Source organism: Lethenteron reissneri, unplaced genomic scaffold (assembly GCF_015708825.2).
Source record: "Lethenteron reissneri isolate LAM-NWPU_2019-01 unplaced genomic scaffold, ASM1570882v1 scaffold_1128, whole genome shotgun sequence".
NCBI classification, from domain to species: Eukaryota; Metazoa; Chordata; class Hyperoartia; order Petromyzontiformes; family Petromyzontidae; genus Lethenteron; species Lethenteron reissneri.
In genome coordinates, this window is record NW_026890814.1 from 37,657 (window position 1) to 60,292 (window position 22,636).

General features: G+C 44.8%; 1 protein-coding gene across 1 annotated transcript; it reads right to left on the reverse strand.

Annotated features, from left to right (window-relative positions):
- Positions 1-1,919: 1,919 nt before the first annotated feature.
- LOC133361521 (golgin subfamily A member 6-like protein 22) lies at positions 1,920-21,677 on the reverse strand (the record flags this gene model as incomplete). Its single annotated transcript, XM_061580447.1, has 9 exons — positions 21,596-21,677; positions 20,828-20,922; positions 19,297-19,644; positions 18,652-18,804; positions 5,932-5,966; positions 4,864-4,949; positions 4,096-4,190; positions 2,565-2,912; positions 1,920-2,072 (listed from the first exon to the last, which is right to left on the reverse strand). Coding segments are annotated over exons 1-9 (1,359 nt in total), but the record flags the coding sequence as incomplete, so codon positions are not given.
- Between the last annotated feature and the right edge of the window lie 959 nt (positions 21,678-22,636).

The window sequence follows — 22,636 nt, forward strand, 5'->3', positions numbered from 1 at the left end:
GATTATATCAGTGATTTCCAGCACTACAAACTGGTGTAATTCTTTTAACAAAACCGTTTGATTGCTCTATGTGTTGGAAGCATTTTCACGGTCAGCAACACTTCACAGGCATCATCAAACAAAGAGTAAAAATGTTGTCATGAGTCCTCAACGAAATTCCTCTTTCGACCCCATGCAGTTGCATCCTGATAGATGGCTTGATATAGTGGAGTGGCTGGAGAGTCATATTCGTGTCGCTTATATATATTTTTCGGTGATTTCTAGGACTTCAAGCTAGAGTGATGTTGTGAATACTCTATAATGTGTTCAGATGAATGTCTTCCTTTAAAGTTCCAGAAGTGTTCACTTATTTCAGAATGACAACAATTTTATACTTTGGACGAATGGCTTCAGTCGAAAAGGACGTCAAAGGGGAAATCGACGTTTACGTGTTTGATTTCAAGAATATCTTTTAACTGTTAAATTCCTATTGGGAAATAATTTGCCTAGTTCCTTTCCTGTTTGAGCCTGCGTATTAATAAAGATTTCGATACGAGTATTAACGTGAGTTTTCTTGCAGATTAATAAAGACCTGATTTGTTTTTAAAATGACTAATCGTACGTTATTGCTACCATAATTTTCCTTTAAAAAAAACACGGACGAGTAGACATACACACACGAGTGTGCATCCAAACACGACTGTATATACAGCGTTGTACATTCACACACGAGTGTGCATGTGTTTCTACGAGTTTTAACGTTAATATACTTGCAGAACAATAAAGACCTGCTATGTTAAAGATGACTGATCGTCCCTTATTGTTACAATGTTCATAGCGAACACGTGTGGAGGCGAGTTTCAGGTGAAGCATCTCCATCACACAAGTTTACCCTTACCTGGCAGCATCGTGGCAGTTCGCTGGTCACACTCACTACGTTACACTCACGAGCTGTAGGGGCGGGGCTCTGTCTGCTCAGTGGCGCTGTTTTCATTCATTTAGCACCACGAGCGGGGAGTCTCATCCCTGTAGTTCCCTGTTGAGGTGGCGCATTCCTACCACGTTTCCCCTAAATTATTTGTACGACACAATATAAAAACAATTTGTTTGTTCCAATGCATAATCATACACGAGTACACATATACACTCCCATGTACACACACCCACACACGAGTGGACATACACAAAAGTACAGATCCATGTACATACAAACAGTAGTATACTTGTGTAATGCGGGCATAAACGGCCTCGCGGATATGACGTCACGGGGGGAGGAGTTAGGTCACGTGAGAGAGAGGGATGAGGTCTTAAGGGAGAGATACCGGAAGAAACGGGAGAGTGTTGGGAATAGAGACAGAGTGAGGCCACACAGTGCGGAGGTTGGAGAGTGGCGAGATCGCCACACACAGTAAGACTCGGCACCGTCGGCCAGCGGTGACGAGCACGGGGGAACAGGGAGCAGCGGTGGAGCTGCAGTGAGAGCAGCCGGAGGACTGCACAGCGGAGCTGCAGGAGCGCGAAAGGCTACGTGAGCGAAGGCAGCTGTCGAGCTGCTAAGCGGGGAGGCTCTGAGCGAGGGCCGTGTGGGACAAGTGTAAAGAACCCAAATAAAGGACAACGGAGACAGACCCAGTGAACGAGTCCTTTATTACACTTGCAAGCAATTCAACGTTATGTTGTGTCATCATGGGTTTATTTCACAAAGTTTAAAGTGCCAGCAACAACAATGGTATTGAACCTTATTCTTTACAGGAGTGGCTCTGGGTGGACATGCCACCACAAAGCAGCACGCGGCGGAGGAGGGAGGTGATCGCTCTCGCCACGCGAGCAAGGCCCCCTCGCTTCCTCTTCTTTCCCTGCATCACCACCTCCACCACCTGCACCTCCTCCACCTCCTGCTTTGTCTCGTCCTCCATCTCCTCCTCTTCATCCTCCACCACCATCTTCTCTCCATTCTCTGTCTTCTCCATTCCCTCCTCCTGTTCCTCCTCAACCTCTTCCTCCACCTTCTCCTCTTCCTGTTCCACCTCTGTCTTCTTATCCATCTTCTCTGCTTGGAAGCCCTCTTCTCCAAAGCTTGGAGCAATCGGGCCCTGTACAGGAGTGTCAGAGGTGGATGCGGTGGCGGTGGTGGTTGCAGCGGTGGTGGTGGTGGCGGCGGTGGTAGTGGTGGCGGCGGCGGTGTCGGTGGCGGCGGTGGTGGCGGTGGTGGTGGCGGCGGTGGTGGCGGCGGTGGTGGTTACTGCGGTGGTGGTGGTGGCGGCGGTGGTGGTGATGGCAGTGGTGGAGGTGGCAGTGGTGGCGGAGGGTTTTGTGGCAGTGGCGGCAACAGCGTCAGTGGCAGTGGTGGCGGTGGATGCGGTGGCGGCAGTTGTGGCGTTGGCGGTGGTGGCTGTGGTGGCGGTGGTGACGGCGGTCGTGGCGGTGGTGGCGGTGGTGGTGGCGGCGGGTTTTGTGGCAGTGGCGGCAACAGCATCAGTGGCAGTGGGGGTGGTGGTGGCGGTGGTGGTGGCGGTGGCAGTGGTGGCAGTGGTGGTGGTGGCGGTGGTGGTGGCAGGGGTGGGGGTGGAGTTGCCGGCGGTAGCGGTGGTGGTGATGGTTGCAATGCTGGCAAGGCGCTGCTCCTGCTCAAGGCGCTTCTCCTCCTCGACGCGTTTCACGTTGGCGAGACACTTCTCCTCCTCCTCCAGATTCTTCTCCTCAGGACACATCATCTCGAGATGATGCTTCTCATCAATGAAGTACTTCACTTGAATGAGGCGCTTCTTGAGGAGATAGTCTCGGAAGTACTTCTCATCTGTGCGGCACTTCGCCCTGGCAATGCGCTGCACCTCAAAGAGGCGCTCCTCTTCCATGGTGCATCTTTCTTTGCTAAGGTTCTTTTCCTGGAGATGCTTCATCCCGCTGACGTCCTTCAACTCCCCAATTATCCTCTGATCAAGCAAAGATAAGCAAAAGAACATTCAGACATGCACATGCAAGAAAACATTCATACCCACAGGCACGCAAACGTGGACGTGCACATAAACCCAAACAAAAAAACATACTCACACATGTATGTACAGATGCAGCCATCCACATTCAGTCATTCAAACTTGCTTAGTACACACTTGAATATACACTATCACCTGCTGTTAACACAATGCCTTATCCATCAATACTTGTATCACATTGTACGTGTAGTACTAACCCCTAAATATCCCAACTCCTATAGAATGAAAATACATGTCACATCCTCATATATCCCCATAAACCCCATGCATGCACTCAAGACTTTGCTCGATTGTGGCGGTTTCATAGCAATTGTTGGCAATAATCATCACTGGCAATAGTTTTCACAGAATGTCCCATTATAAATATCTGGAAGCCCAAACTCTGGACAAACTTCACTGCAGCGCCCATAGTTTGGAACTGGAATGGTAACTTCCAATCAAATCACAGACATAATTAATGTGACTGCCTGATATCATTCTGTCTTCATTGGTAATAAATGGCCACTTCAAGTGCCTGCATGAGCGGGACGGTGAAGAGATGCGGTGATGGTGTCGGGACATGGTGTTGCGATATGGAGAGGAGAAGTAGTGGAATGTTCTAGAGAGATGGTGTATTGTGATGGTATAGAGGCATGATGAGGCTCTAATATGGTGTATTGAATTGGTGGTCGTGTAGTGTGATGAGAAGGTGATGGGGAGAGTTGGTGTCGTGATATTTTGGTGTGCTGGTGAGGTGACATGGTGTGCTCGTTGTCGAGAGAATGTCGTGTGTTTTAACCCCACAGACCCCATACACATCGTGCTCTCTTTTAGCCCCGCCCCCCCTCCCAATACGTTCCATTCATTGGCTACCACATTCTGATAAGCTCCTCCCCCCTCCTCCCTCCTTAACTTGTATTTAAGAACTTGCATCTTGGAATCCCTGCCTCACTTGATACAGCAAATTCAGCTGTGACGGTCCCACCTGGGACGGAGACTTGTGTTGCCTCCGAAACGTCGTGATTTTTATTATTTTATTTTTATTAATTTTTATTTCATTTTATACCTACGTGACTTTACCGAAATAACTAAGAGTATGAATCCTTGCAGTCACGAAAGCTTCAAATCTAGAACCCATACACACCTTTGGGGAGCGATTCTTGTAACTTTGGCCTGGGAAAGGGTCCACCTTATCCATAACGTCCCCCCACGTGGTCGACTGGCACGCCGACTCCCGGGCTATGAAGAACAGAAAATGCATTCAAAGTACGAGTTATTAATTAGAGAACGAAGGACATGGAGTCTCACAGAACTAATTTTGAGATCCCAGTAATTACCGCTTACCACACAACAGGACCTGCTATTGAAAAATAGTCATCACATGGCAGTAAAACTTTACAAGTCATGTTTTTGTCGGCAATCTCAATTTTGGAGCTTTCGTGACTGGAGGAATTATTCTTTGGTTCTTTAGGTTAAGTCACGTATAAAGATAAAATAATAAATTAAATAATAGCATACTACGACGTTTCGATTGCAACACAAGCAATCATCATCAGGTATAAAATAAATAGCAACAAAAATCTAACCAGAAAACTATAGACAGACACACAAGCAGACAGACATCACAAAGACACGCAGAGAGAGAACACGTATTGGCAGAAAGAGAGAGGTCGTCTCTGTGACGAGGCCTTAAATATACAGAGGGGGCGGGGGCGGAGAGATCGTAAATTACATAAGCTTGAGACCCCAGTTTGAACAAAGATGGCAACAACTCAAATATAAACCCATCCTCTTTGCCACACTCGATCATTACGTCTTCCCATTACCACCAAGCCATGTCTACGAAAAGTAATTCATCAAGGAGTCTCCTCCTCCGCATATAATCCATGTGATGCAGGTATCTGGGACTTACCCTCATATTCATCCAAGATCTCAGCCCACGTGATTTGTCTGTCCATGTTGTTGGGAACGAGTAGATTTTGTTTGAAGTTGGATGGCCTGGGGAGGTTGGAACAACGCTCAGATTTAGCAAACTTTTGAATCACTCATCCTCCTAATTAATACATATTTGACCACTCATTGTATCAATCCAATCACTATCGTGACTATACTCTTAGGTTTTTTTCGGTAAAGTCACGTAGGTAAAAATAGATAAATAATAAAAATAATTAATGATAAAAATATAAATAATAATAGAAATAAAATAATATATCACGACGTTTCGGAGGCAACACAAGCTTCCTTCATCAGGTGTAAAAAGGCACAGCAAAATAACTGTAGTTAGGTGTAAAAAGGCAAAATAACTACAGTTATGTTACAGTTATTCTACAGTTATTTTGCTGTGCCTTTTTACACCTGATGAAGGAAGCTTGTGTTGCCTCCGAAACGTCGTGAGTTATTCTTTTTTATTCATATTATTATAAATATTGTAAAAGCTAATTTTTTTTTCCCTACGTGACTTTACCGAAAAAAAACCTAAGAGTATGAATCCTTGCAGTCACGAAAGCTTCAAAACTAAAACACTATCGTGACTTTTGTTGTTGCTGCTAATCCTACATAATGCAATGGCATAATATGACTTTGAGACCCCCCCCCCCCCACCTCCTACGCATTTCACAAGTAGTGACTAATCCCATATATACATTTTCCATAAATATGCTAAATTCATCTGTTGATATGCAAATACCTTTGTCAAGGCGCCCTTCCCACTCTAACCCAGCTTAAATATACGCTGCCAAGCTTGGTGGTGTTCATTCAGACGCTGTCTTTTCGACAGCCCTATTCTTCACCTGAGGACGGCTGCTTGCGTTGTGGCCGAAACGTCGTGAGCATTGTATTTTATTATGTTTTATTTTTATCATTTTATTATTTTCTTTCTACGTGACTTTACCGATAGAATCAAGAAGACTATCGTGACTGTTGCTTTAAAAGCCCACTCACTCGCTTGTTTTCCCACTCATGTGTGCGCCCGATCACTCACTCATCCACCCACACGAACATGTTTATTCCAACTGCCTATTCCATTAAACATAATCACCAGACTTAACAATGATATTTCACCTCTAATCCCGACATGCATGTTCATGTACAGCCCATTTGTATTAATCGACTGCTTGATAGAGGACCCATATGCCTTGTGGGTCATTAGGGTCATATGACCATACTTTAATTATTTGTTATAATACGAGCATGACGTCGTAGGTCACTTGATGTCAGAGGTACCACCCATGTGGCTGTGACATCACAGATTGGAGGCAACTATGGCAGTGGCTAGGGTCTGAACTTAAAGGCAGACTCCTCCTCATATGTTGAATAACATTCAATACATGTAATGTAGGGCACAATTGTACCAGCAATCAGAACACAATAATTGTATACATGTTATTAATATTCTATGAGATTTAAACGGATTAGTTAAGCTTGTTTTAAATGCTGACTCGCTTGGGGTCTAAACAACGACAGTAACAGCAACATTTCAGAGAATGCCAAGTATCCTATCTAACAGTTCTAATTAGAATTTTTAATTAAAGCTTTCGTGACTGCAGGGATTCATATTCTTGGTTCTTTCAGTGAAGTCACATAGAAGGGAAACAATAAAATAATAAAAATATAAAACAATAAAATTATCACGACGTTTCGACTGCAACACAAGCAATCGTCATCAGGTGTGAAATCCACAGCAAGAAAATTTGAAAAAAGTGGCGTTTTTTTCTAATTTGATTGCTGAAAATTGAATTATGAACATATAAAAGTAATGAAGCTTTAGTTTGTGGTCGAAATGTAAAATCAACAGGGTCGCTCACCTCGTTGAGGATTCGCTCTCAAAAGGCTTCTTCTGCTGCTCCCTCGTGTGCATTCCTCTCGACTGTGGGTGGAGGCGTGGCTGTGACGTAACAGAGGTGACGTCACTAGGGCGAGGCTCCGCCCCCCACGATCCCGGCTGGCGCATCACGTGGTGCAGTGCTGGTTGTGCGCGGGACCGGAAACAGCAGGGCTTGGGTTCGACTTCAGACTCCGTGGTCTACACAGCGAGGGTGAGTGAATGGGTGAGTGGGTGAGAGATTGAGTGAGTGGGTGAGAGGGTGGGTGAGTGAGTGAATGGGTGAGTGGGTGAGAGATTAGGTGAGTGGGTGAGAGATTAGGTGAGTGGGTGAGAGATTGAGTGAGTGGGTGCGTGGGTGGGTGAGAGATTGAGTGAATGGGTGAGTGGGTGGGTGAGTGGGTGAGTGAGTGAGTGGGTGAGTGAGTGGGTGGGTGGGTGAGTGGGTGAGTGAATGGGTGAGTGGGTGAGAGATTGAGTGAGTGGGTGGGTGAGTGAATGGGTGAGTGGGTGAGTGAATGGGTGAGTGGGTGAGTGAGTGGGTGAGTGAATGGGTGAGTGAATGGGTGAGTGGGTGAGTGAGTGGGTGAGTGAATGGGTGAGTGGGTGAGTGAATGGGTGAGTGGGTGGGTGAGTGAATGGGTGAGTGGGTGAGTGAATGGGTGAGTGGGTGAGTGAGTGGGTGAGTGAATGGGTGAGTGGGTGAGTGAATGGGTGAGTGGGTGGGTGAGAGATTGAGTGTGTGGGTGAGAGATTGAGTGAGTGATTAGGTGAGAGAGTGAGTGAGTGGGTGGGTGAGTGGGTGAGAGATTGAGTGAGTGGGTGAGTGAGTGGGTGGGTGAGTGGGTGAGTGAATGGGTGGGTGAGTGGGTGAGTGAGTGGGTGAGTGGGTGAGAGATTAGCGAGTGGGTGAGTGGGTGAGAGATTGAGTGAGTGGGTGAGAGATTGATTGAGTGGGTGTGAGTGAATAAGTGTGTGTGAGATTGAGTGCGTTAGAGCTTGAGTGAGTGTGGCAGAGTGAGTCAGTGAGTGTGATAGAATGAGACAGTGAGTTAGTGAGAGACAGTGAGTTAGTGAGAGACAGTGAGTTAGTGAGAGACAGTGAGTTAGTGAGAGACAGTGAGTGAGAGACAGTGAGTTAGTGAGAGACAGTGAGTTAGTGAGAGTTAGTGAGAGACAGTGAGTTAGTGAGAGACAGTGACTTAGTGAGAGACAGTGACTTAGTGAGAGACAGTGAGTTAGTGATAGACATTGAGTTAGTGAGAAAGAGAGAGTGTGGCAGAGTGTGTGGCAGAGTGAGAGTGTGCAGTTCGTGTTTTGTCGAGAAAGTGTGGCGAGTGTGTGTGCGTTGTGTAGCTGTGTTTACATCGTGTACGTAGTGTTTGTAGTCTCTAATCAGTCTAAATTACGCTACAGAAATTCAACATTTGCACCCTTGCTTTGTGCTCTTTGATGTCGCCATTCCTGCGACGAGGACAGAAGGGAGGCCTGGCCGTTAGGCCTGCCATACACCTCGGCCTCAGGCTTCATATTCATTATTTTTTATGTTTGTATAATTTGAATTATGAACTTGTATTCCATTCATTAAATTGCAAGCGTATAAACACCATCTTGTTGGTTTATTTACTATTAAATTAATGGTTTTCTTAATCTATGTAGTTATGTTTAAGTGAGTGAGGTGGTAGTACTAAGTGTGAATTTGAGTTACATGTAAATTATTGTGCAATGGATTTGTCTGTGTGCACCTAGCCTGGCACGGACAATATGGACTATGTTATTATTAAGTCGTGAAAGAGATTGTTTATTTGTGTGTCTGTTATGTTTGTGTCAATTTACATATCTATATTTATAGCTGTGTTAATTTGATGGGTGGTGGTGATGGATAGGTGCGAGTTTTAACTTTAAAATGCTTGCAGATTAATAAAGATCTGCTTTGTTTTTAAAGATGACTGATCATACGTTATTGCAACCATATCCTTCCTTTAAAAAACACGGACGAGGAGACATTCACACACGAGTGTGCATGTGTTTCTACGAGTTTTAACGTTAATATACTTGCAGAACAATAAAGACCTGATATGTTAAAGATGACTGATCGTCCCTTATTGCTACAATGTTCATAGCGAACACGTGTGGAGGCGAGTTTCAGGTGAAGCATCTCCATCACACAAGTTTACCCTTACCTGGCAGCATCGTGGCAGTCCGCTGGTCACACTCACTACGTCACACTCACGAGCTGTAGGGGCGGGGCTCTGTCTGCTCAGTGGCGCTGTTTTCATTCATTTAGCACCACGAGCGGGGAGTCGCATCCCTGTAGTTCCCTGTTGTGGTGCCGCATTCATTACCACGTTGCCCTCAATTCTTTGTACGACACAAAATTATAACAATACACGAGTATACACTCCCATGTACACACACCCACACACGAGTGGGCATGCGCAGTGGTGTAGATACATACACAAATGTGCATTCACACCGCTTTGTACATACACACACGATGCCCTGAATTACGTTATACTTTTGAAAAAAAACGCATTCAATTCTAATTCCTTCTGTTTCCACCCCAAAAGCTTGGAATTATTAATATTTTAAATAGTGGCCCCATGTTTAATGAGTGTAGTGAAGACATTAGTTTAGTTTATTTAATTCCATTTGTTTGCATTTGCTACGGCACACTGTTTGAGATTATTCTTCCCATTTATGAAATCTCTCTAGAATCATTTACATTTTCTTCATAAACTTCCTTGCATTCAGTTATTCTCGCATGTAACGCTCCTCATATCTAACAAACCTAATCTCATGTGGCCATTGTGCTTAAGCCGAAGTAGGATTTTGCACATTTCCAATGGCCTGTAAACTGTGATCAAGTTATCGGCCTTACCTGTGAAATACAGTATAATATATTGTTGATCGAGATATACTTATACGAAGAGGTGCATGTTTCATATCGTGTTGATGTGGTTTTATGAATATGTTTAAGGACCTTTGTTGATCAGGGTGTGTCTAGACAACGAAGGTGAATTGTTATATTCGATCAATTAAAATTGTTACAATTGCCGTGGATACCCATCTGGATGGTATCGTTTGTAAGCGTTGTTTATTATATTGTAACGCAGCCATGATCGCATTTCAGTCTATAGCAGAAAGTCTCGTGTGTATTTAGACCTTTGTGTATTACAGTGCTGTGTGTACGAATGTGTTGACACATTTTCCACGTGTTTTCACGGTAAGTGCATTAAATGTGGAGGGGTAACCAGTCCCTCGCAACAGTCCGGAGACCTCGAGGGCCGCTGTGATCGCTATGAGCATTCCCTCTGGAACATTGCTCACAGTTACCACAGCTTTACCGTCCGCCGATGCGGTAGGGGGTTGTTTTTACAGAACTTTACTCGTGGCAGGGGAATGCCAAACAACAGGGAGAGTGGCTCTTCTGAACAAAATAACGAAGGGGCATGGGACTGTGGCGGTGAGCTGTGGGAAGCTGTATGCCCCAGGCGAGGAGTGGTGGTTGCTCATGCCTACCCCGAAGGTGAACATCATTGCAGGGATGCAGGCAAGACCGATTAGTCATATGCCTTTCATAATATCCCGTAATAGAATCACACTGTGCTCGAATTAATGCATTGTGTATGTATCTATATGCGAACTGCGGGCTGCGGGATTTGAATGGCACAATAAATATAAAATAAATATGCTCAACAAGTTTTGATTAGGATTGTGCGGTTAATTGTTAATAAATACTGTAAATAGCTATTCCAATCCATTGAGATTGCACATTCAGCAAATTACAATGCGGCCACAATGCGATCCTAATAATTATAGTGCAATTCTAATCCCGCACCCCCAGTACGCATATCCGTCCCTAGGTCCGCAAATATATATATATATATACATATGCATACATCCGAGTATAGTGGGATTATAATGTAGGAGGTCAGAGAAGGAATCTAACTCGACTTATATGCATCTTCGGTGGATGCATGAGCAACCACCACTCCTCGCCTCCCGTTGATTGGGAGGTGTGCCCACGGTAGCCTGGGGCTTAGCGCTTTCCACACCTTACGCCACGCTCCCACGCCCCCTTGATTCGTTTTTTTTTTCTCAGAAGAAGAGCCCCCTGTTGTTTGGCATTCCCCATCCACGAGTAAAGTTCCGTGAAAAGAATCCGCTACCTCATCGGCGGTGACGGACGGTAACGCTGCGGTGGATGTGAGCAATGTCCTGGAGGGAAGTCTCGTAGCCACCACAGCGGCCCACGAGGCCTCTGAAAGTGAAATAATTTTCCGAGTTCCTTAACTGTTTGAAAAACGAATTAATAAAGATTTTTACGCGAGTTTTAACGTTAATATTGTTGCAGATCAATGAAGACCTGATTTGTTTTTAAAGATGACTGATCGTACATTATTGCTACCATTTCCTTCCTTGAAAAAACACGGACAAGTAGAGTTCCAGAAGTGTTCACTTATTTCAGAATGACAACAATTTTATACTTTGGACGAATGGCTTCAGTCGAAAAGGACGTCAAAGGGGAAATCGACGTTTACGTGTTTGATTTCAAGAATATCTTTTAACTGTTAAATTCCTATTGGGAAATAATTTGCCTAGTTCCTTTCCTGTTTGAGCCTGCGTATTAATAAAGATTTCGATACGAGTATTAACGTGAGTTTTCTTGCAGATTAATAAAGACCTGATTTGTTTTTAAAAATGACTAATCGTACGTTATTGCTACCATAGTTTTCCTTTAAAAAAAACACGGACGAGTAGACATACACACACGAGTGTGCATCCAAACACGACTGTATATACAGCGTTGTACATTCACACACGAGTGTGCATGTGTTTCTACGAGTTTTAACGTTAATATACTTGCAGAACAATAAAGACCTGCTATGTTAAAGATGACTGATCGTCCCTTATTGTTACAATGTTCATAGCGAACACGTGTGGAGGCGAGTTTCAGGTGAAGCATCTCCATCACACAAGTTTACCCTTACCTGGCAGCATCGTGGCAGTTCGCTGGTCACACTCACTACGTCACACTCACGAGCTGTAGGGGCGGGGCTCTGTCTGCTCAGTGGCGCTGTTTTCATTCATTTAGCACCACGAGCGGGGAGTCTCATCCCTGTAGTTCCCTGTTGAGGTGGCGCATTCCTACCACGTTTCCCCTAAATTATTTGTACGACACAATATAAAAACAATTTGTTTGTTCCAATGCATAATCACATACGAGTACACAAATACACTCCCATGTACACAGACCCACACACGAGTGAACATACACAGCGTTGTAGAATGTGCATACACACTGCTTCATACATACACACGGGTGCACATGCATACAAGTGCGCATACACACATCAGTGTGCATATACAGCAGTGTACGTACAAAGGGATTGCGTTCTACTACACGAACAAATGTGCGCACAAATTATTGTACATACCTATACACACACATTCACGCATGTACATATCCACATCAACGAGTGTAAATAAACTCACGAGTGGACATACACAGATGTACAGATCCATGTACGTACAAACAGTAGTTTACTTGGTAAGTGGGGTTTTGTGATTATTTTCACAGGTTAAGCTGACGACGATGCCCCACATCACTGAAGCACGTTATTGCTAATGACAGAAAAGCGTGCGATTCTAATTCCTTCTCTGTTTCCACTCCAAACGCTTGGAATTATTAATAAAATTAGGAATATTGGCCTCATATTTAATGAGTGTATTGAAGTCATAGGTTTAGTTTATTTGCATGAAGTCTTTTTCACGTTCATACTTCCATTTGCTTGCCATTGCTACGGCACACTAATACGGATTATTCTTCTCATTTATGAAATCTCGCTGGAATAATTTTGTTCATGAACTTATTTGCATTCAATTGCTATTCACGGTACTGAAGCTCCTCATATCTAGCAACATACCTAAGCTCATGTGGCCATTGTGCTTAAGCCGAAGTAGGAATATGCTGAATCATCGTTCGCTTCCGTTTGAATAGGGATGGGCATCTCCTTGAATAATTATGTGCATGTTGTTAGTTTGCACATTTACAATGGCCTGTAAACTGTGATCAATTTATCGGCTTTATCTGTGAAAATAAGTATAATATGCCGCAATGTTGATGGAGATATACTTATACTAAGAGGTGCATGCTTCATAGCGGGGTGACTTTGTTTAATGGATATTTTTGAGGACTCTTGTTGATGAAGTTGTGTCTGGACAACGAAGGTTATTGGTTATAGTAGATCAGTTAAAACGTGTTATCATTGCTGTTTTTTACCCATCTAGATGGTATAGTTTGTACGCGTTGTTTATTATATTGTAACGCACCCATTATTACATTTCAGTCTATAGCATAAAGTATCTTGTGTATTAACACTGCTGTGCATTAACAGTGCTGTGTGTATGTATGCGTGCATATATTTTGCACGTGTTTTCATGGTGAATGCACCACAGCGTTTCCGTCCGGCACCGCCGATGAGGTAGGGGGTTGTTTTTACAGAACTTTACTCGTGGCAGGGGAATGCCAAACAACAGGGAGAGTGGCTCTTCTTCTGAACAAAATAATGGAGGGGCATGGAACCGTGACGGTGAGCTGTGGGAAGCTGTATGCCCCAGGCGTGGAGTGGTGGTTGTTCCTGCCTGCACTGAAGGTGAACATGAGTGTAGAAATGCAGGCAAGGCTGATTAGTCATATGCCTTTCATAATATCCTGTATTTGAATCACACTGGGCTCGAATGCATACATTTTTTATGTATCTATAATGGAACCAGATCTGCGAGCTGCGGGATTTAAATTGCATTATAATCACTAGTATCACATTGTGGTCGTATTAGAATCACACTATCCACTGCTGGATCTGCCCTCTCAATGGATTCATATATATACAGAGTATGATTATTCGACGTTTACGTATTGATTTTTTAACTGTTGAATTCCTGAAAGCTTCCAGCTGTAAGTAGCAGCTCGGGAGGACCGTGGGGTTAGAGCGGGGATATAAATGCGCCGCTTTTGGTTCGTGCCTACTTGTCCAGGCTCACTTTATCGCCGCCACTATTATAATTTTGATCAGCCAAAACTTAAGGCATTTCAAGAGGGGTTGGTTTGTTTTGAATATTTTAGATCACCCACCCAGCATATCTCTGGGACCATCCAATGCGCAGGCGATACACCACAGGATGACCCTTTCATCCCGACATTCACACCTGAGCCTACGCGTTCCCTAACACTCGCACACCCTGAAGGCACTTGTAGCCTTACGTGGCATTGTCTGCCACCCACTGTTGGGCCACATTCCCTAGAAAGCCGACTTCAAGGTGAAGCTCGACACCGAGCGTCGTGGGCCACCGCCGGCCTGACACCGTCGTCGTCAGGGGAGAGGAAGCGAGACGGCGCCTCCTGGCTCCTTTCCACCATAGGGAGGTGTCAGAGGCAGCCTCCTTGAGGCCCAGGACCGGATCAGGTAATCGTCGCTGATGTTGAGCAAGAATTTAACGTGAGCGAGAATTGAGCTGCGTGCTAACCACTACACTACCACTGCACTACCACTGCACTACCACTGCACTACCACTGCACTACCACTACACTACCACTGCACTACCACTGCACTACCACTACACTACCACTACACTACTACTGCACTACCACTACTATACCACTACACTACCACTACACTACCATTACACTAACACTAAACTACCACTACTATACCACTACACTACCACTACACTACCACTACACTACCACTACACTACCACTACACTGAGCATGTTCATACACACAGCAGTGTAACAGGATAACAACGTTTTGTGATTATTTTCACAGGTTAAATATTAGCAAATTATTTTAATAAACAGAATAGACAGGAAGGACAAGTTCAAAGGGCTCGCATAATGCACACGCGTAATGTACATTCCCTCAGTAATCCCCCCCATCCCCCACATTGTGCAAGAGCGCAGCTGCGTGGTCAACACATCTATGCTTCTATATAAGGAACGAAACAGTGAGACTTCCCAAATCTGGCTGTCGACTGATGAGGCTAGTTTTAATTACAGACGAAACGTCGTGCTCAGATTGTAAATGTTGTGGCTTGGCTCTCCAACACACCAGTGTGCTGTACTAGTGACAAATCTGCATGTTCTGTTTACGTGACAATCCGTAGTAGTTGGCTGTGTCGGGTGGTGTCGGGTTTTAACGACACATTTATATATTTAAGCGATCTAACCCAAAAAACCTTTAATATGGGCACTATAATAAACCATGCTTACAAGCTAAACCATTCAGATGATCATTCAAAGTTCACGGCAGGAATTATAATATAAAACACTCGTTTTCTAGAAGCACCCCGCTCAACACGATTGTCCTTAAATATATTTATAAAACAAAGTCAGTACAGTATAAACTTGCACATCTTATTCCAAATCAAGCTCGAGATCACCAATTTTGATACTTCAGACTGTATGTCACTTTATCATCCTCTAAACTTGCAGCAGTTTAGAGGACATTGGGGGGTGAATATTAGAAAATTAACACGAAGCACGGAATTATGCATGGAGATGCACATCCTTATTCAAACGGAGGTGTACAATTATGCAGTGATATGTATTATGTTGCTAGATATGCAGATTGTTAATGTAAAAATTAACAATTGAATGCAAAGTCCATGATAGGCCAAGTTGAGAATAAAGGATTTGAATGCGAGAGCGAAGTTATAAGGGGCTTAAAATCAGACCTCAAGGTTATTTCGAGAGGGATTTTGCTGAGGATAGACGCTCGACTCCTCGCTCTGCAGATAAACCTTCTTCCACGAGACCCAGCCTGGTGAGCACGATTGCTTGGCGACTGGTTGGCGACTTCGCTTCGGGAGAATTCGTGGTGATCTCTTCAGACGGGTTCCAGGGTCATCGATACGCCGTGCATCAACACTTACGAGACGTTACTGTGTCTCAGTTAGACGTTGGTAAGAATTTGCATATTGGCGATTTGAGCCAGACATCCACACAGCTTAGAGTTTGCCTTTAATAATCAACAACACCCGCGACTGTTACTCTGCTCTGAAGAATCAGTCACATGGAGCAGAACAACTCTCCGCAGCGCCACGCACACACGGGTGAGCAGCCTTTCAATTGCTCCGTGTGTGGGAAGGCGTTTTCGCGGAAATCAACTCTTAACAGACACCAGAAAACACATACGGGCGAGAAGCCATTCCATTGTTCTGTGTGTGGGAAGGCATTTGCATGGAAAACAATTCTTCAAAGTCACCAAAAAACACACACGGGCGAGAAGCCATTCAATTGCTCTGTGTGTGGGAAGGCATTTGCAGATTCATCAACTCTTCGCAATCACCAGAAAACACACTCAGGTGAGAAGCCATTCAATTGCTCTGTGTGTGGGAAGTCATTTGCAGATTCATCAACTCTTCGCAATCACCAAAAAACACACACGGGTGAGAAGCCATTCAATTGCTCTGTGTGAAGGCATTTGCCCGTAAAGCAGATCTTCACACTCACCAAAAAACACACACGGGCGAGAAGGCGTTCAATTGCTCTCTGTGTGGGAAGCCATTTTCACGGAAATCAAATCTTCATCGTCACCAGAAAACACACACGGGCGAGAAGCCATTCAATTGTTCTCCGTTGGAGAGGACACGGTCATCACCCCGAAACAAGCATGAGAAGATCCGCAATGAAAGTGAAATCAAAAGGAGAAATACAGAGTGCTGCAATGAGTCCTAAAAAATGCATCTTTCGAACCTATGCAGGTGGATCCTGAGAGATGCGTGGATGTAGTGGATGTACTGAGCCCTGACGACAATTCCTATTTCGACCCCATGCAGGTTGATAATGAGAAATGGCTGCTGGAGTGGCTGGATAATCAAAGTATTGAGTACTTCTGGTAAAGTCCTGGAATGTGCACGTTTGTGTCTCTGTTAGATCAATTTATTAGGTGCAATTGATTATATCAGTGATTTCCAGCACTACAAACTGGTGTAATTCTTTTAACAAAACCGTTTGATTGCTCTATGTGTTGGAAGCATTTTCACGGTCAGCAACACTTCACAGGCATCATCAAACAAAGAGTAAAAATGTTGTCATGAGTCCTCAACGAAATTCCTCTTTCGACCCCATGCAGTTGCATCCTGATAGATGGCTTGATATAGTGGAGTGGCTGGAGAGTCATATTCGTGTCGCTTATATATATTTTTCGGTGATTTCTAGGACTTCAAGCTAGAGTGATGTTGTGAATACTCTATAATGTGTTCAGATGAATGTCTTCCTTTAAAGTTCCAGAAGTGTTCACTTATTTCAGAATGACAACAATTTTATACTTTGGACGAATGGCTTCAGTCGAAAAGGACGTCAAAGGGGAAATCGACGTTTACGTGTTTGATTTCAAGAATATCTTTTAACTGTTAAATTCCTATTGGGAAATAATTTGCCTAGTTCCTTTCCTGTTTGAGCCTGCGTATTAATAAAGATTTCGATACGAGTATTAACGTGAGTTTTCTTGCAGATTAATAAAGACCTGATTTGTTTTTAAAGATGACTAATCGTACGTTATTGCTACCATAGTTTTCCTTTAAAAAAAACACGGACGAGTAGACATACACACACGAGTGTGCATCCAAACACGACTGTATATACAGCGTTGTACATTCACACACGAGTGTGCATGTGTTTCTACGAGTTTTAACGTTAATATACTTGCAGAACAATAAAGACCTGCTATGTTAAAGATGACTGATCGTCCCTTATTGTTACAATGTTCATAGCGAACACGTGTGGAGGCGAGTTTCAGGTGAAGCATCTCCATCACACAAGTTTACCCTTACCTGGCAGCATCGTGGCAGTTCGCTGGTCACACTCACTACGTTACACTCACGAGCTGTAGGGGCGGGGCTCTGTCTGCTCAGTGGCGCTGTTTTCATTCATTTAGCACCACGAGCGGGGAGTCTCATCCCTGTAGTTCCCTGTTGAGGTGGCGCATTCCTACCACGTTTCCCCTAAATTATTTGTACGACACAATATAAAAACAATTTGTTTGTTCCAATGCATAATCATACACGAGTACACATATACACTCCCATGTACACACACCCACACACGAGTGGACATACACAAAAGTACAGATCCATGTACATACAAACAGTAGTATACTTGTGTAATGCGGGCATAAACGGCCTCGCGGATATGACGTCACGGGGGGAGGAGTTAGGTCACGTGAGAGAGAGGGATGAGGTCTTAAGGGAGAGATACCGGAAGAAACGGGAGAGTGTTGGGAATAGAGACAGAGTGAGGCCACACAGTGCGGAGGTTGGAGAGTGGCGAGATCGCCACACACAGTAAGACTCGGCACCGTCGGCCAGCGGTGACGAGCACGGGGGAACAGGGAGCAGCGGTGGAGCTGCAGTGAGAGCAGCCGGAGGACTGCACAGCGGAGCTGCAGGAGCGCGAAAGGCTACGTGAGCGAAGGCAGCTGTCGAGCTGCTAAGCGGGGAGGCTCTGAGCGAGGGCCGTGTGGGACAAGTGTAAAGAACCCAAATAAAGGACAACGGAGACAGACCCAGTGAACGAGTCCTTTATTACACTTGCAAGCAATTCAACGTTATGTTGTGTCATCATGGGTTTATTTCACAAAGTTTAAAGTGCCAGCAACAACAATGGTATTGAACCTTATTCTTTACAGGAGTGGCTCTGGGTGGACATGCCACCACAAAGCAGCACGCGGCGGAGGAGGGAGGTGATCGCTCTCGCCACGCGAGCAAGGCCCCCTCGCTTCCTCTTCTTTCCCTGCATCACCACCTCCACCACCTGCACCTCCTCCACCTCCTGCTTTGTCTCGTCCTCCATCTCCTCCTCTTCATCCTCCACCACCATCTTCTCTCCATTCTCTGTCTTCTCCATTCCCTCCTCCTGTTCCTCCTCAACCTCTTCCTCCACCTTCTCCTCTTCCTGTTCCACCTCTGTCTTCTTATCCATCTTCTCTGCTTGGAAGCCCTCTTCTCCAAAGCTTGGAGCAATCGGGCCCTGTACAGGAGTGTCAGAGGTGGATGCGGTGGCGGTGGTGGTTGCAGCGGTGGTGGTGGTGGCGGCGGTGGTAGTGGTGGCGGCGGCGGTGTCGGTGGCGGCGGTGGTGGCGGTGGTGGTGGCGGCGGTGGTGGCGGCGGTGGTGGTTACTGCGGTGGTGGTGGTGGCGGCGGTGGTGGTGATGGCAGTGGTGGAGGTGGCAGTGGTGGCGGAGGGTTTTGTGGCAGTGGCGGCAACAGCGTCAGTGGCAGTGGTGGCGGTGGATGCGGTGGCGGCAGTTGTGGCGTTGGCGGTGGTGGCTGTGGTGGCGGTGGTGACGGCGGTCGTGGCGGTGGTGGCGGTGGTGGTGGCGGCGGGTTTTGTGGCAGTGGCGGCAACAGCATCAGTGGCAGTGGGGGTGGTGGTGGCGGTGGTGGTGGCGGTGGCAGTGGTGGCAGTGGTGGTGGTGGCGGTGGTGGTGGCAGGGGTGGGGGTGGAGTTGCCGGCGGTAGCGGTGGTGGTGATGGTTGCAATGCTGGCAAGGCGCTGCTCCTGCTCAAGGCGCTTCTCCTCCTCGACGCGTTTCACGTTGGCGAGACACTTCTCCTCCTCCTCCAGATTCTTCTCCTCAGGACACATCATCTCGAGATGATGCTTCTCATCAATGAAGTACTTCACTTGAATGAGGCGCTTCTTGAGGAGATAGTCTCGGAAGTACTTCTCATCTGTGCGGCACTTCGCCCTGGCAATGCGCTGCACCTCAAAGAGGCGCTCCTCTTCCATGGTGCATCTTTCTTTGCTAAGGTTCTTTTCCTGGAGATGCTTCATCCCGCTGACGTCCTTCAACTCCCCAATTATCCTCTGATCAAGCAAAGATAAGCAAAAGAACATTCAGACATGCACATGCAAGAAAACATTCATACCCACAGGCACGCAAACGTGGACGTGCACATAAACCCAAACAAAAAAACATACTCACACATGTATGTACAGATGCAGCCATCCACATTCAGTCATTCAAACTTGCTTAGTACACACTTGAATATACACTATCACCTGCTGTTAACACAATGCCTTATCCATCAATACTTGTATCACATTGTACGTGTAGTACTAACCCCTAAATATCCCAACTCCTATAGAATGAAAATACATGTCACATCCTCATATATCCCCATAAACCCCATGCATGCACTCAAGACTTTGCTCGATTGTGGCGGTTTCATAGCAATTGTTGGCAATAATCATCACTGGCAATAGTTTTCACAGAATGTCCCATTATAAATATCTGGAAGCCCAAACTCTGGACAAACTTCACTGCAGCGCCCATAGTTTGGAACTGGAATGGTAACTTCCAATCAAATCACAGACATAATTAATGTGACTGCCTGATATCATTCTGTCTTCATTGGTAATAAATGGCCACTTCAAGTGCCTGCATGAGCGGGACGGTGAAGAGATGCGGTGATGGTGTCGGGACATGGTGTTGCGATATGGAGAGGAGAAGTAGTGGAATGTTCTAGAGAGATGGTGTATTGTGATGGTATAGAGGCATGATGAGGCTCTAATATGGTGTATTGAATTGGTGGTCGTGTAGTGTGATGAGAAGGTGATGGGGAGAGTTGGTGTCGTGATATTTTGGTGTGCTGGTGAGGTGACATGGTGTGCTCGTTGTCGAGAGAATGTCGTGTGTTTTAACCCCACAGACCCCATACACATCGTGCTCTCTTTTAGCCCCGCCCCCCCTCCCAATACGTTCCATTCATTGGCTACCACATTCTGATAAGCTCCTCCCCCCTCCTCCCTCCTTAACTTGTATTTAAGAACTTGCATCTTGGAATCCCTGCCTCACTTGATACAGCAAATTCAGCTGTGACGGTCCCACCTGGGACGGAGACTTGTGTTGCCTCCGAAACGTCGTGATTTTTATTATTTTATTTTTATTAATTTTTATTTCATTTTATACCTACGTGACTTTACCGAAATAACTAAGAGTATGAATCCTTGCAGTCACGAAAGCTTCAAATCTAGAACCCATACACACCTTTGGGGAGCGATTCTTGTAACTTTGGCCTGGGAAAGGGTCCACCTTATCCATAACGTCCCCCCACGTGGTCGACTGGCACGCCGACTCCCGGGCTATGAAGAACAGAAAATGCATTCAAAGTACGAGTTATTAATTAGAGAACGAAGGACATGGAGTCTCACAGAACTAATTTTGAGATCCCAGTAATTACCGCTTACCACACAACAGGACCTGCTATTGAAAAATAGTCATCACATGGCAGTAAAACTTTACAAGTCATGTTTTTGTCGGCAATCTCAATTTTGGAGCTTTCGTGACTGGAGGAATTATTCTTTGGTTCTTTAGGTTAAGTCACGTATAAAGATAAAATAATAAATTAAATAATAGCATACTACGACGTTTCGATTGCAACACAAGCAATCATCATCAGGTATAAAATAAATAGCAACAAAAATCTAACCAGAAAACTATAGACAGACACACAAGCAGACAGACATCACAAAGACACGCAGAGAGAGAACACGTATTGGCAGAAAGAGAGAGGTCGTCTCTGTGACGAGGCCTTAAATATACAGAGGGGGCGGGGGCGGAGAGATCGTAAATTACATAAGCTTGAGACCCCAGTTTGAACAAAGATGGCAACAACTCAAATATAAACCCATCCTCTTTGCCACACTCGATCATTACGTCTTCCCATTACCACCAAGCCATGTCTACGAAAAGTAATTCATCAAGGAGTCTCCTCCTCCGCATATAATCCATGTGATGCAGGTATCTGGGACTTACCCTCATATTCATCCAAGATCTCAGCCCACGTGATTTGTCTGTCCATGTTGTTGGGAACGAGTAGATTTTGTTTGAAGTTGGATGGCCTGGGGAGGTTGGAACAACGCTCAGATTTAGCAAACTTTTGAATCACTCATCCTCCTAATTAATACATATTTGACCACTCATTGTATCAATCCAATCACTATCGTGACTATACTCTTAGGTTTTTTTCGGTAAAGTCACGTAGGTAAAAATAGATAAATAATAAAAATAATTAATGATAAAAATATAAATAATAATAGAAATAAAATAATATATCACGACGTTTCGGAGGCAACACAAGCTTCCTTCATCAGGTGTAAAAAGGCACAGCAAAATAACTGTAGTTAGGTGTAAAAAGGCAAAATAACTACAGTTATGTTACAGTTATTCTACAGTTATTTTGCTGTGCCTTTTTACACCTGATGAAGGAAGCTTGTGTTGCCTCCGAAACGTCGTGAGTTATTCTTTTTTATTCATATTATTATAAATATTGTAAAGCTAATTTTTTTTCCCTACGTGACTTTACCGAAAAAAAACCTAAGAGTATGAATCCTTGCAGTCACGAAAGCTTCAAAACTAAAACACTATCGTGACTTTTGTTGTTGCTGCTAATCCTACATAATGCAATGGCATAATATGACTTTGAGACCCCCCCCCCCCACCTCCTACGCATTTCACAAGTAGTGACTAATCCCATATACATTTTCCATAAATATGCTAAATTCATCTGTTGATATGCAAATACCTTTGTCAAGGCGCCCTTCCCACTCTAACCCAGCTTAAATATACGCTGCCAAGCTTGGTGGTGTTCATTCAGACGCTGTCTTTTCGACAGCCCTATTCTTCACCTGAGGACGGCTGCTTGCGTTGTGGCCGAAACGTCGTGAGCATTGTATTTTATTATGTTTTATTTTTATCATTTTATTATTTTCTTTCTACGTGACTTTACCGATAGAATCAAGAAGACTATCGTGACTGTTGCTTTAAAAGCCCACTCACTCGCTTGTTTTCCCACTC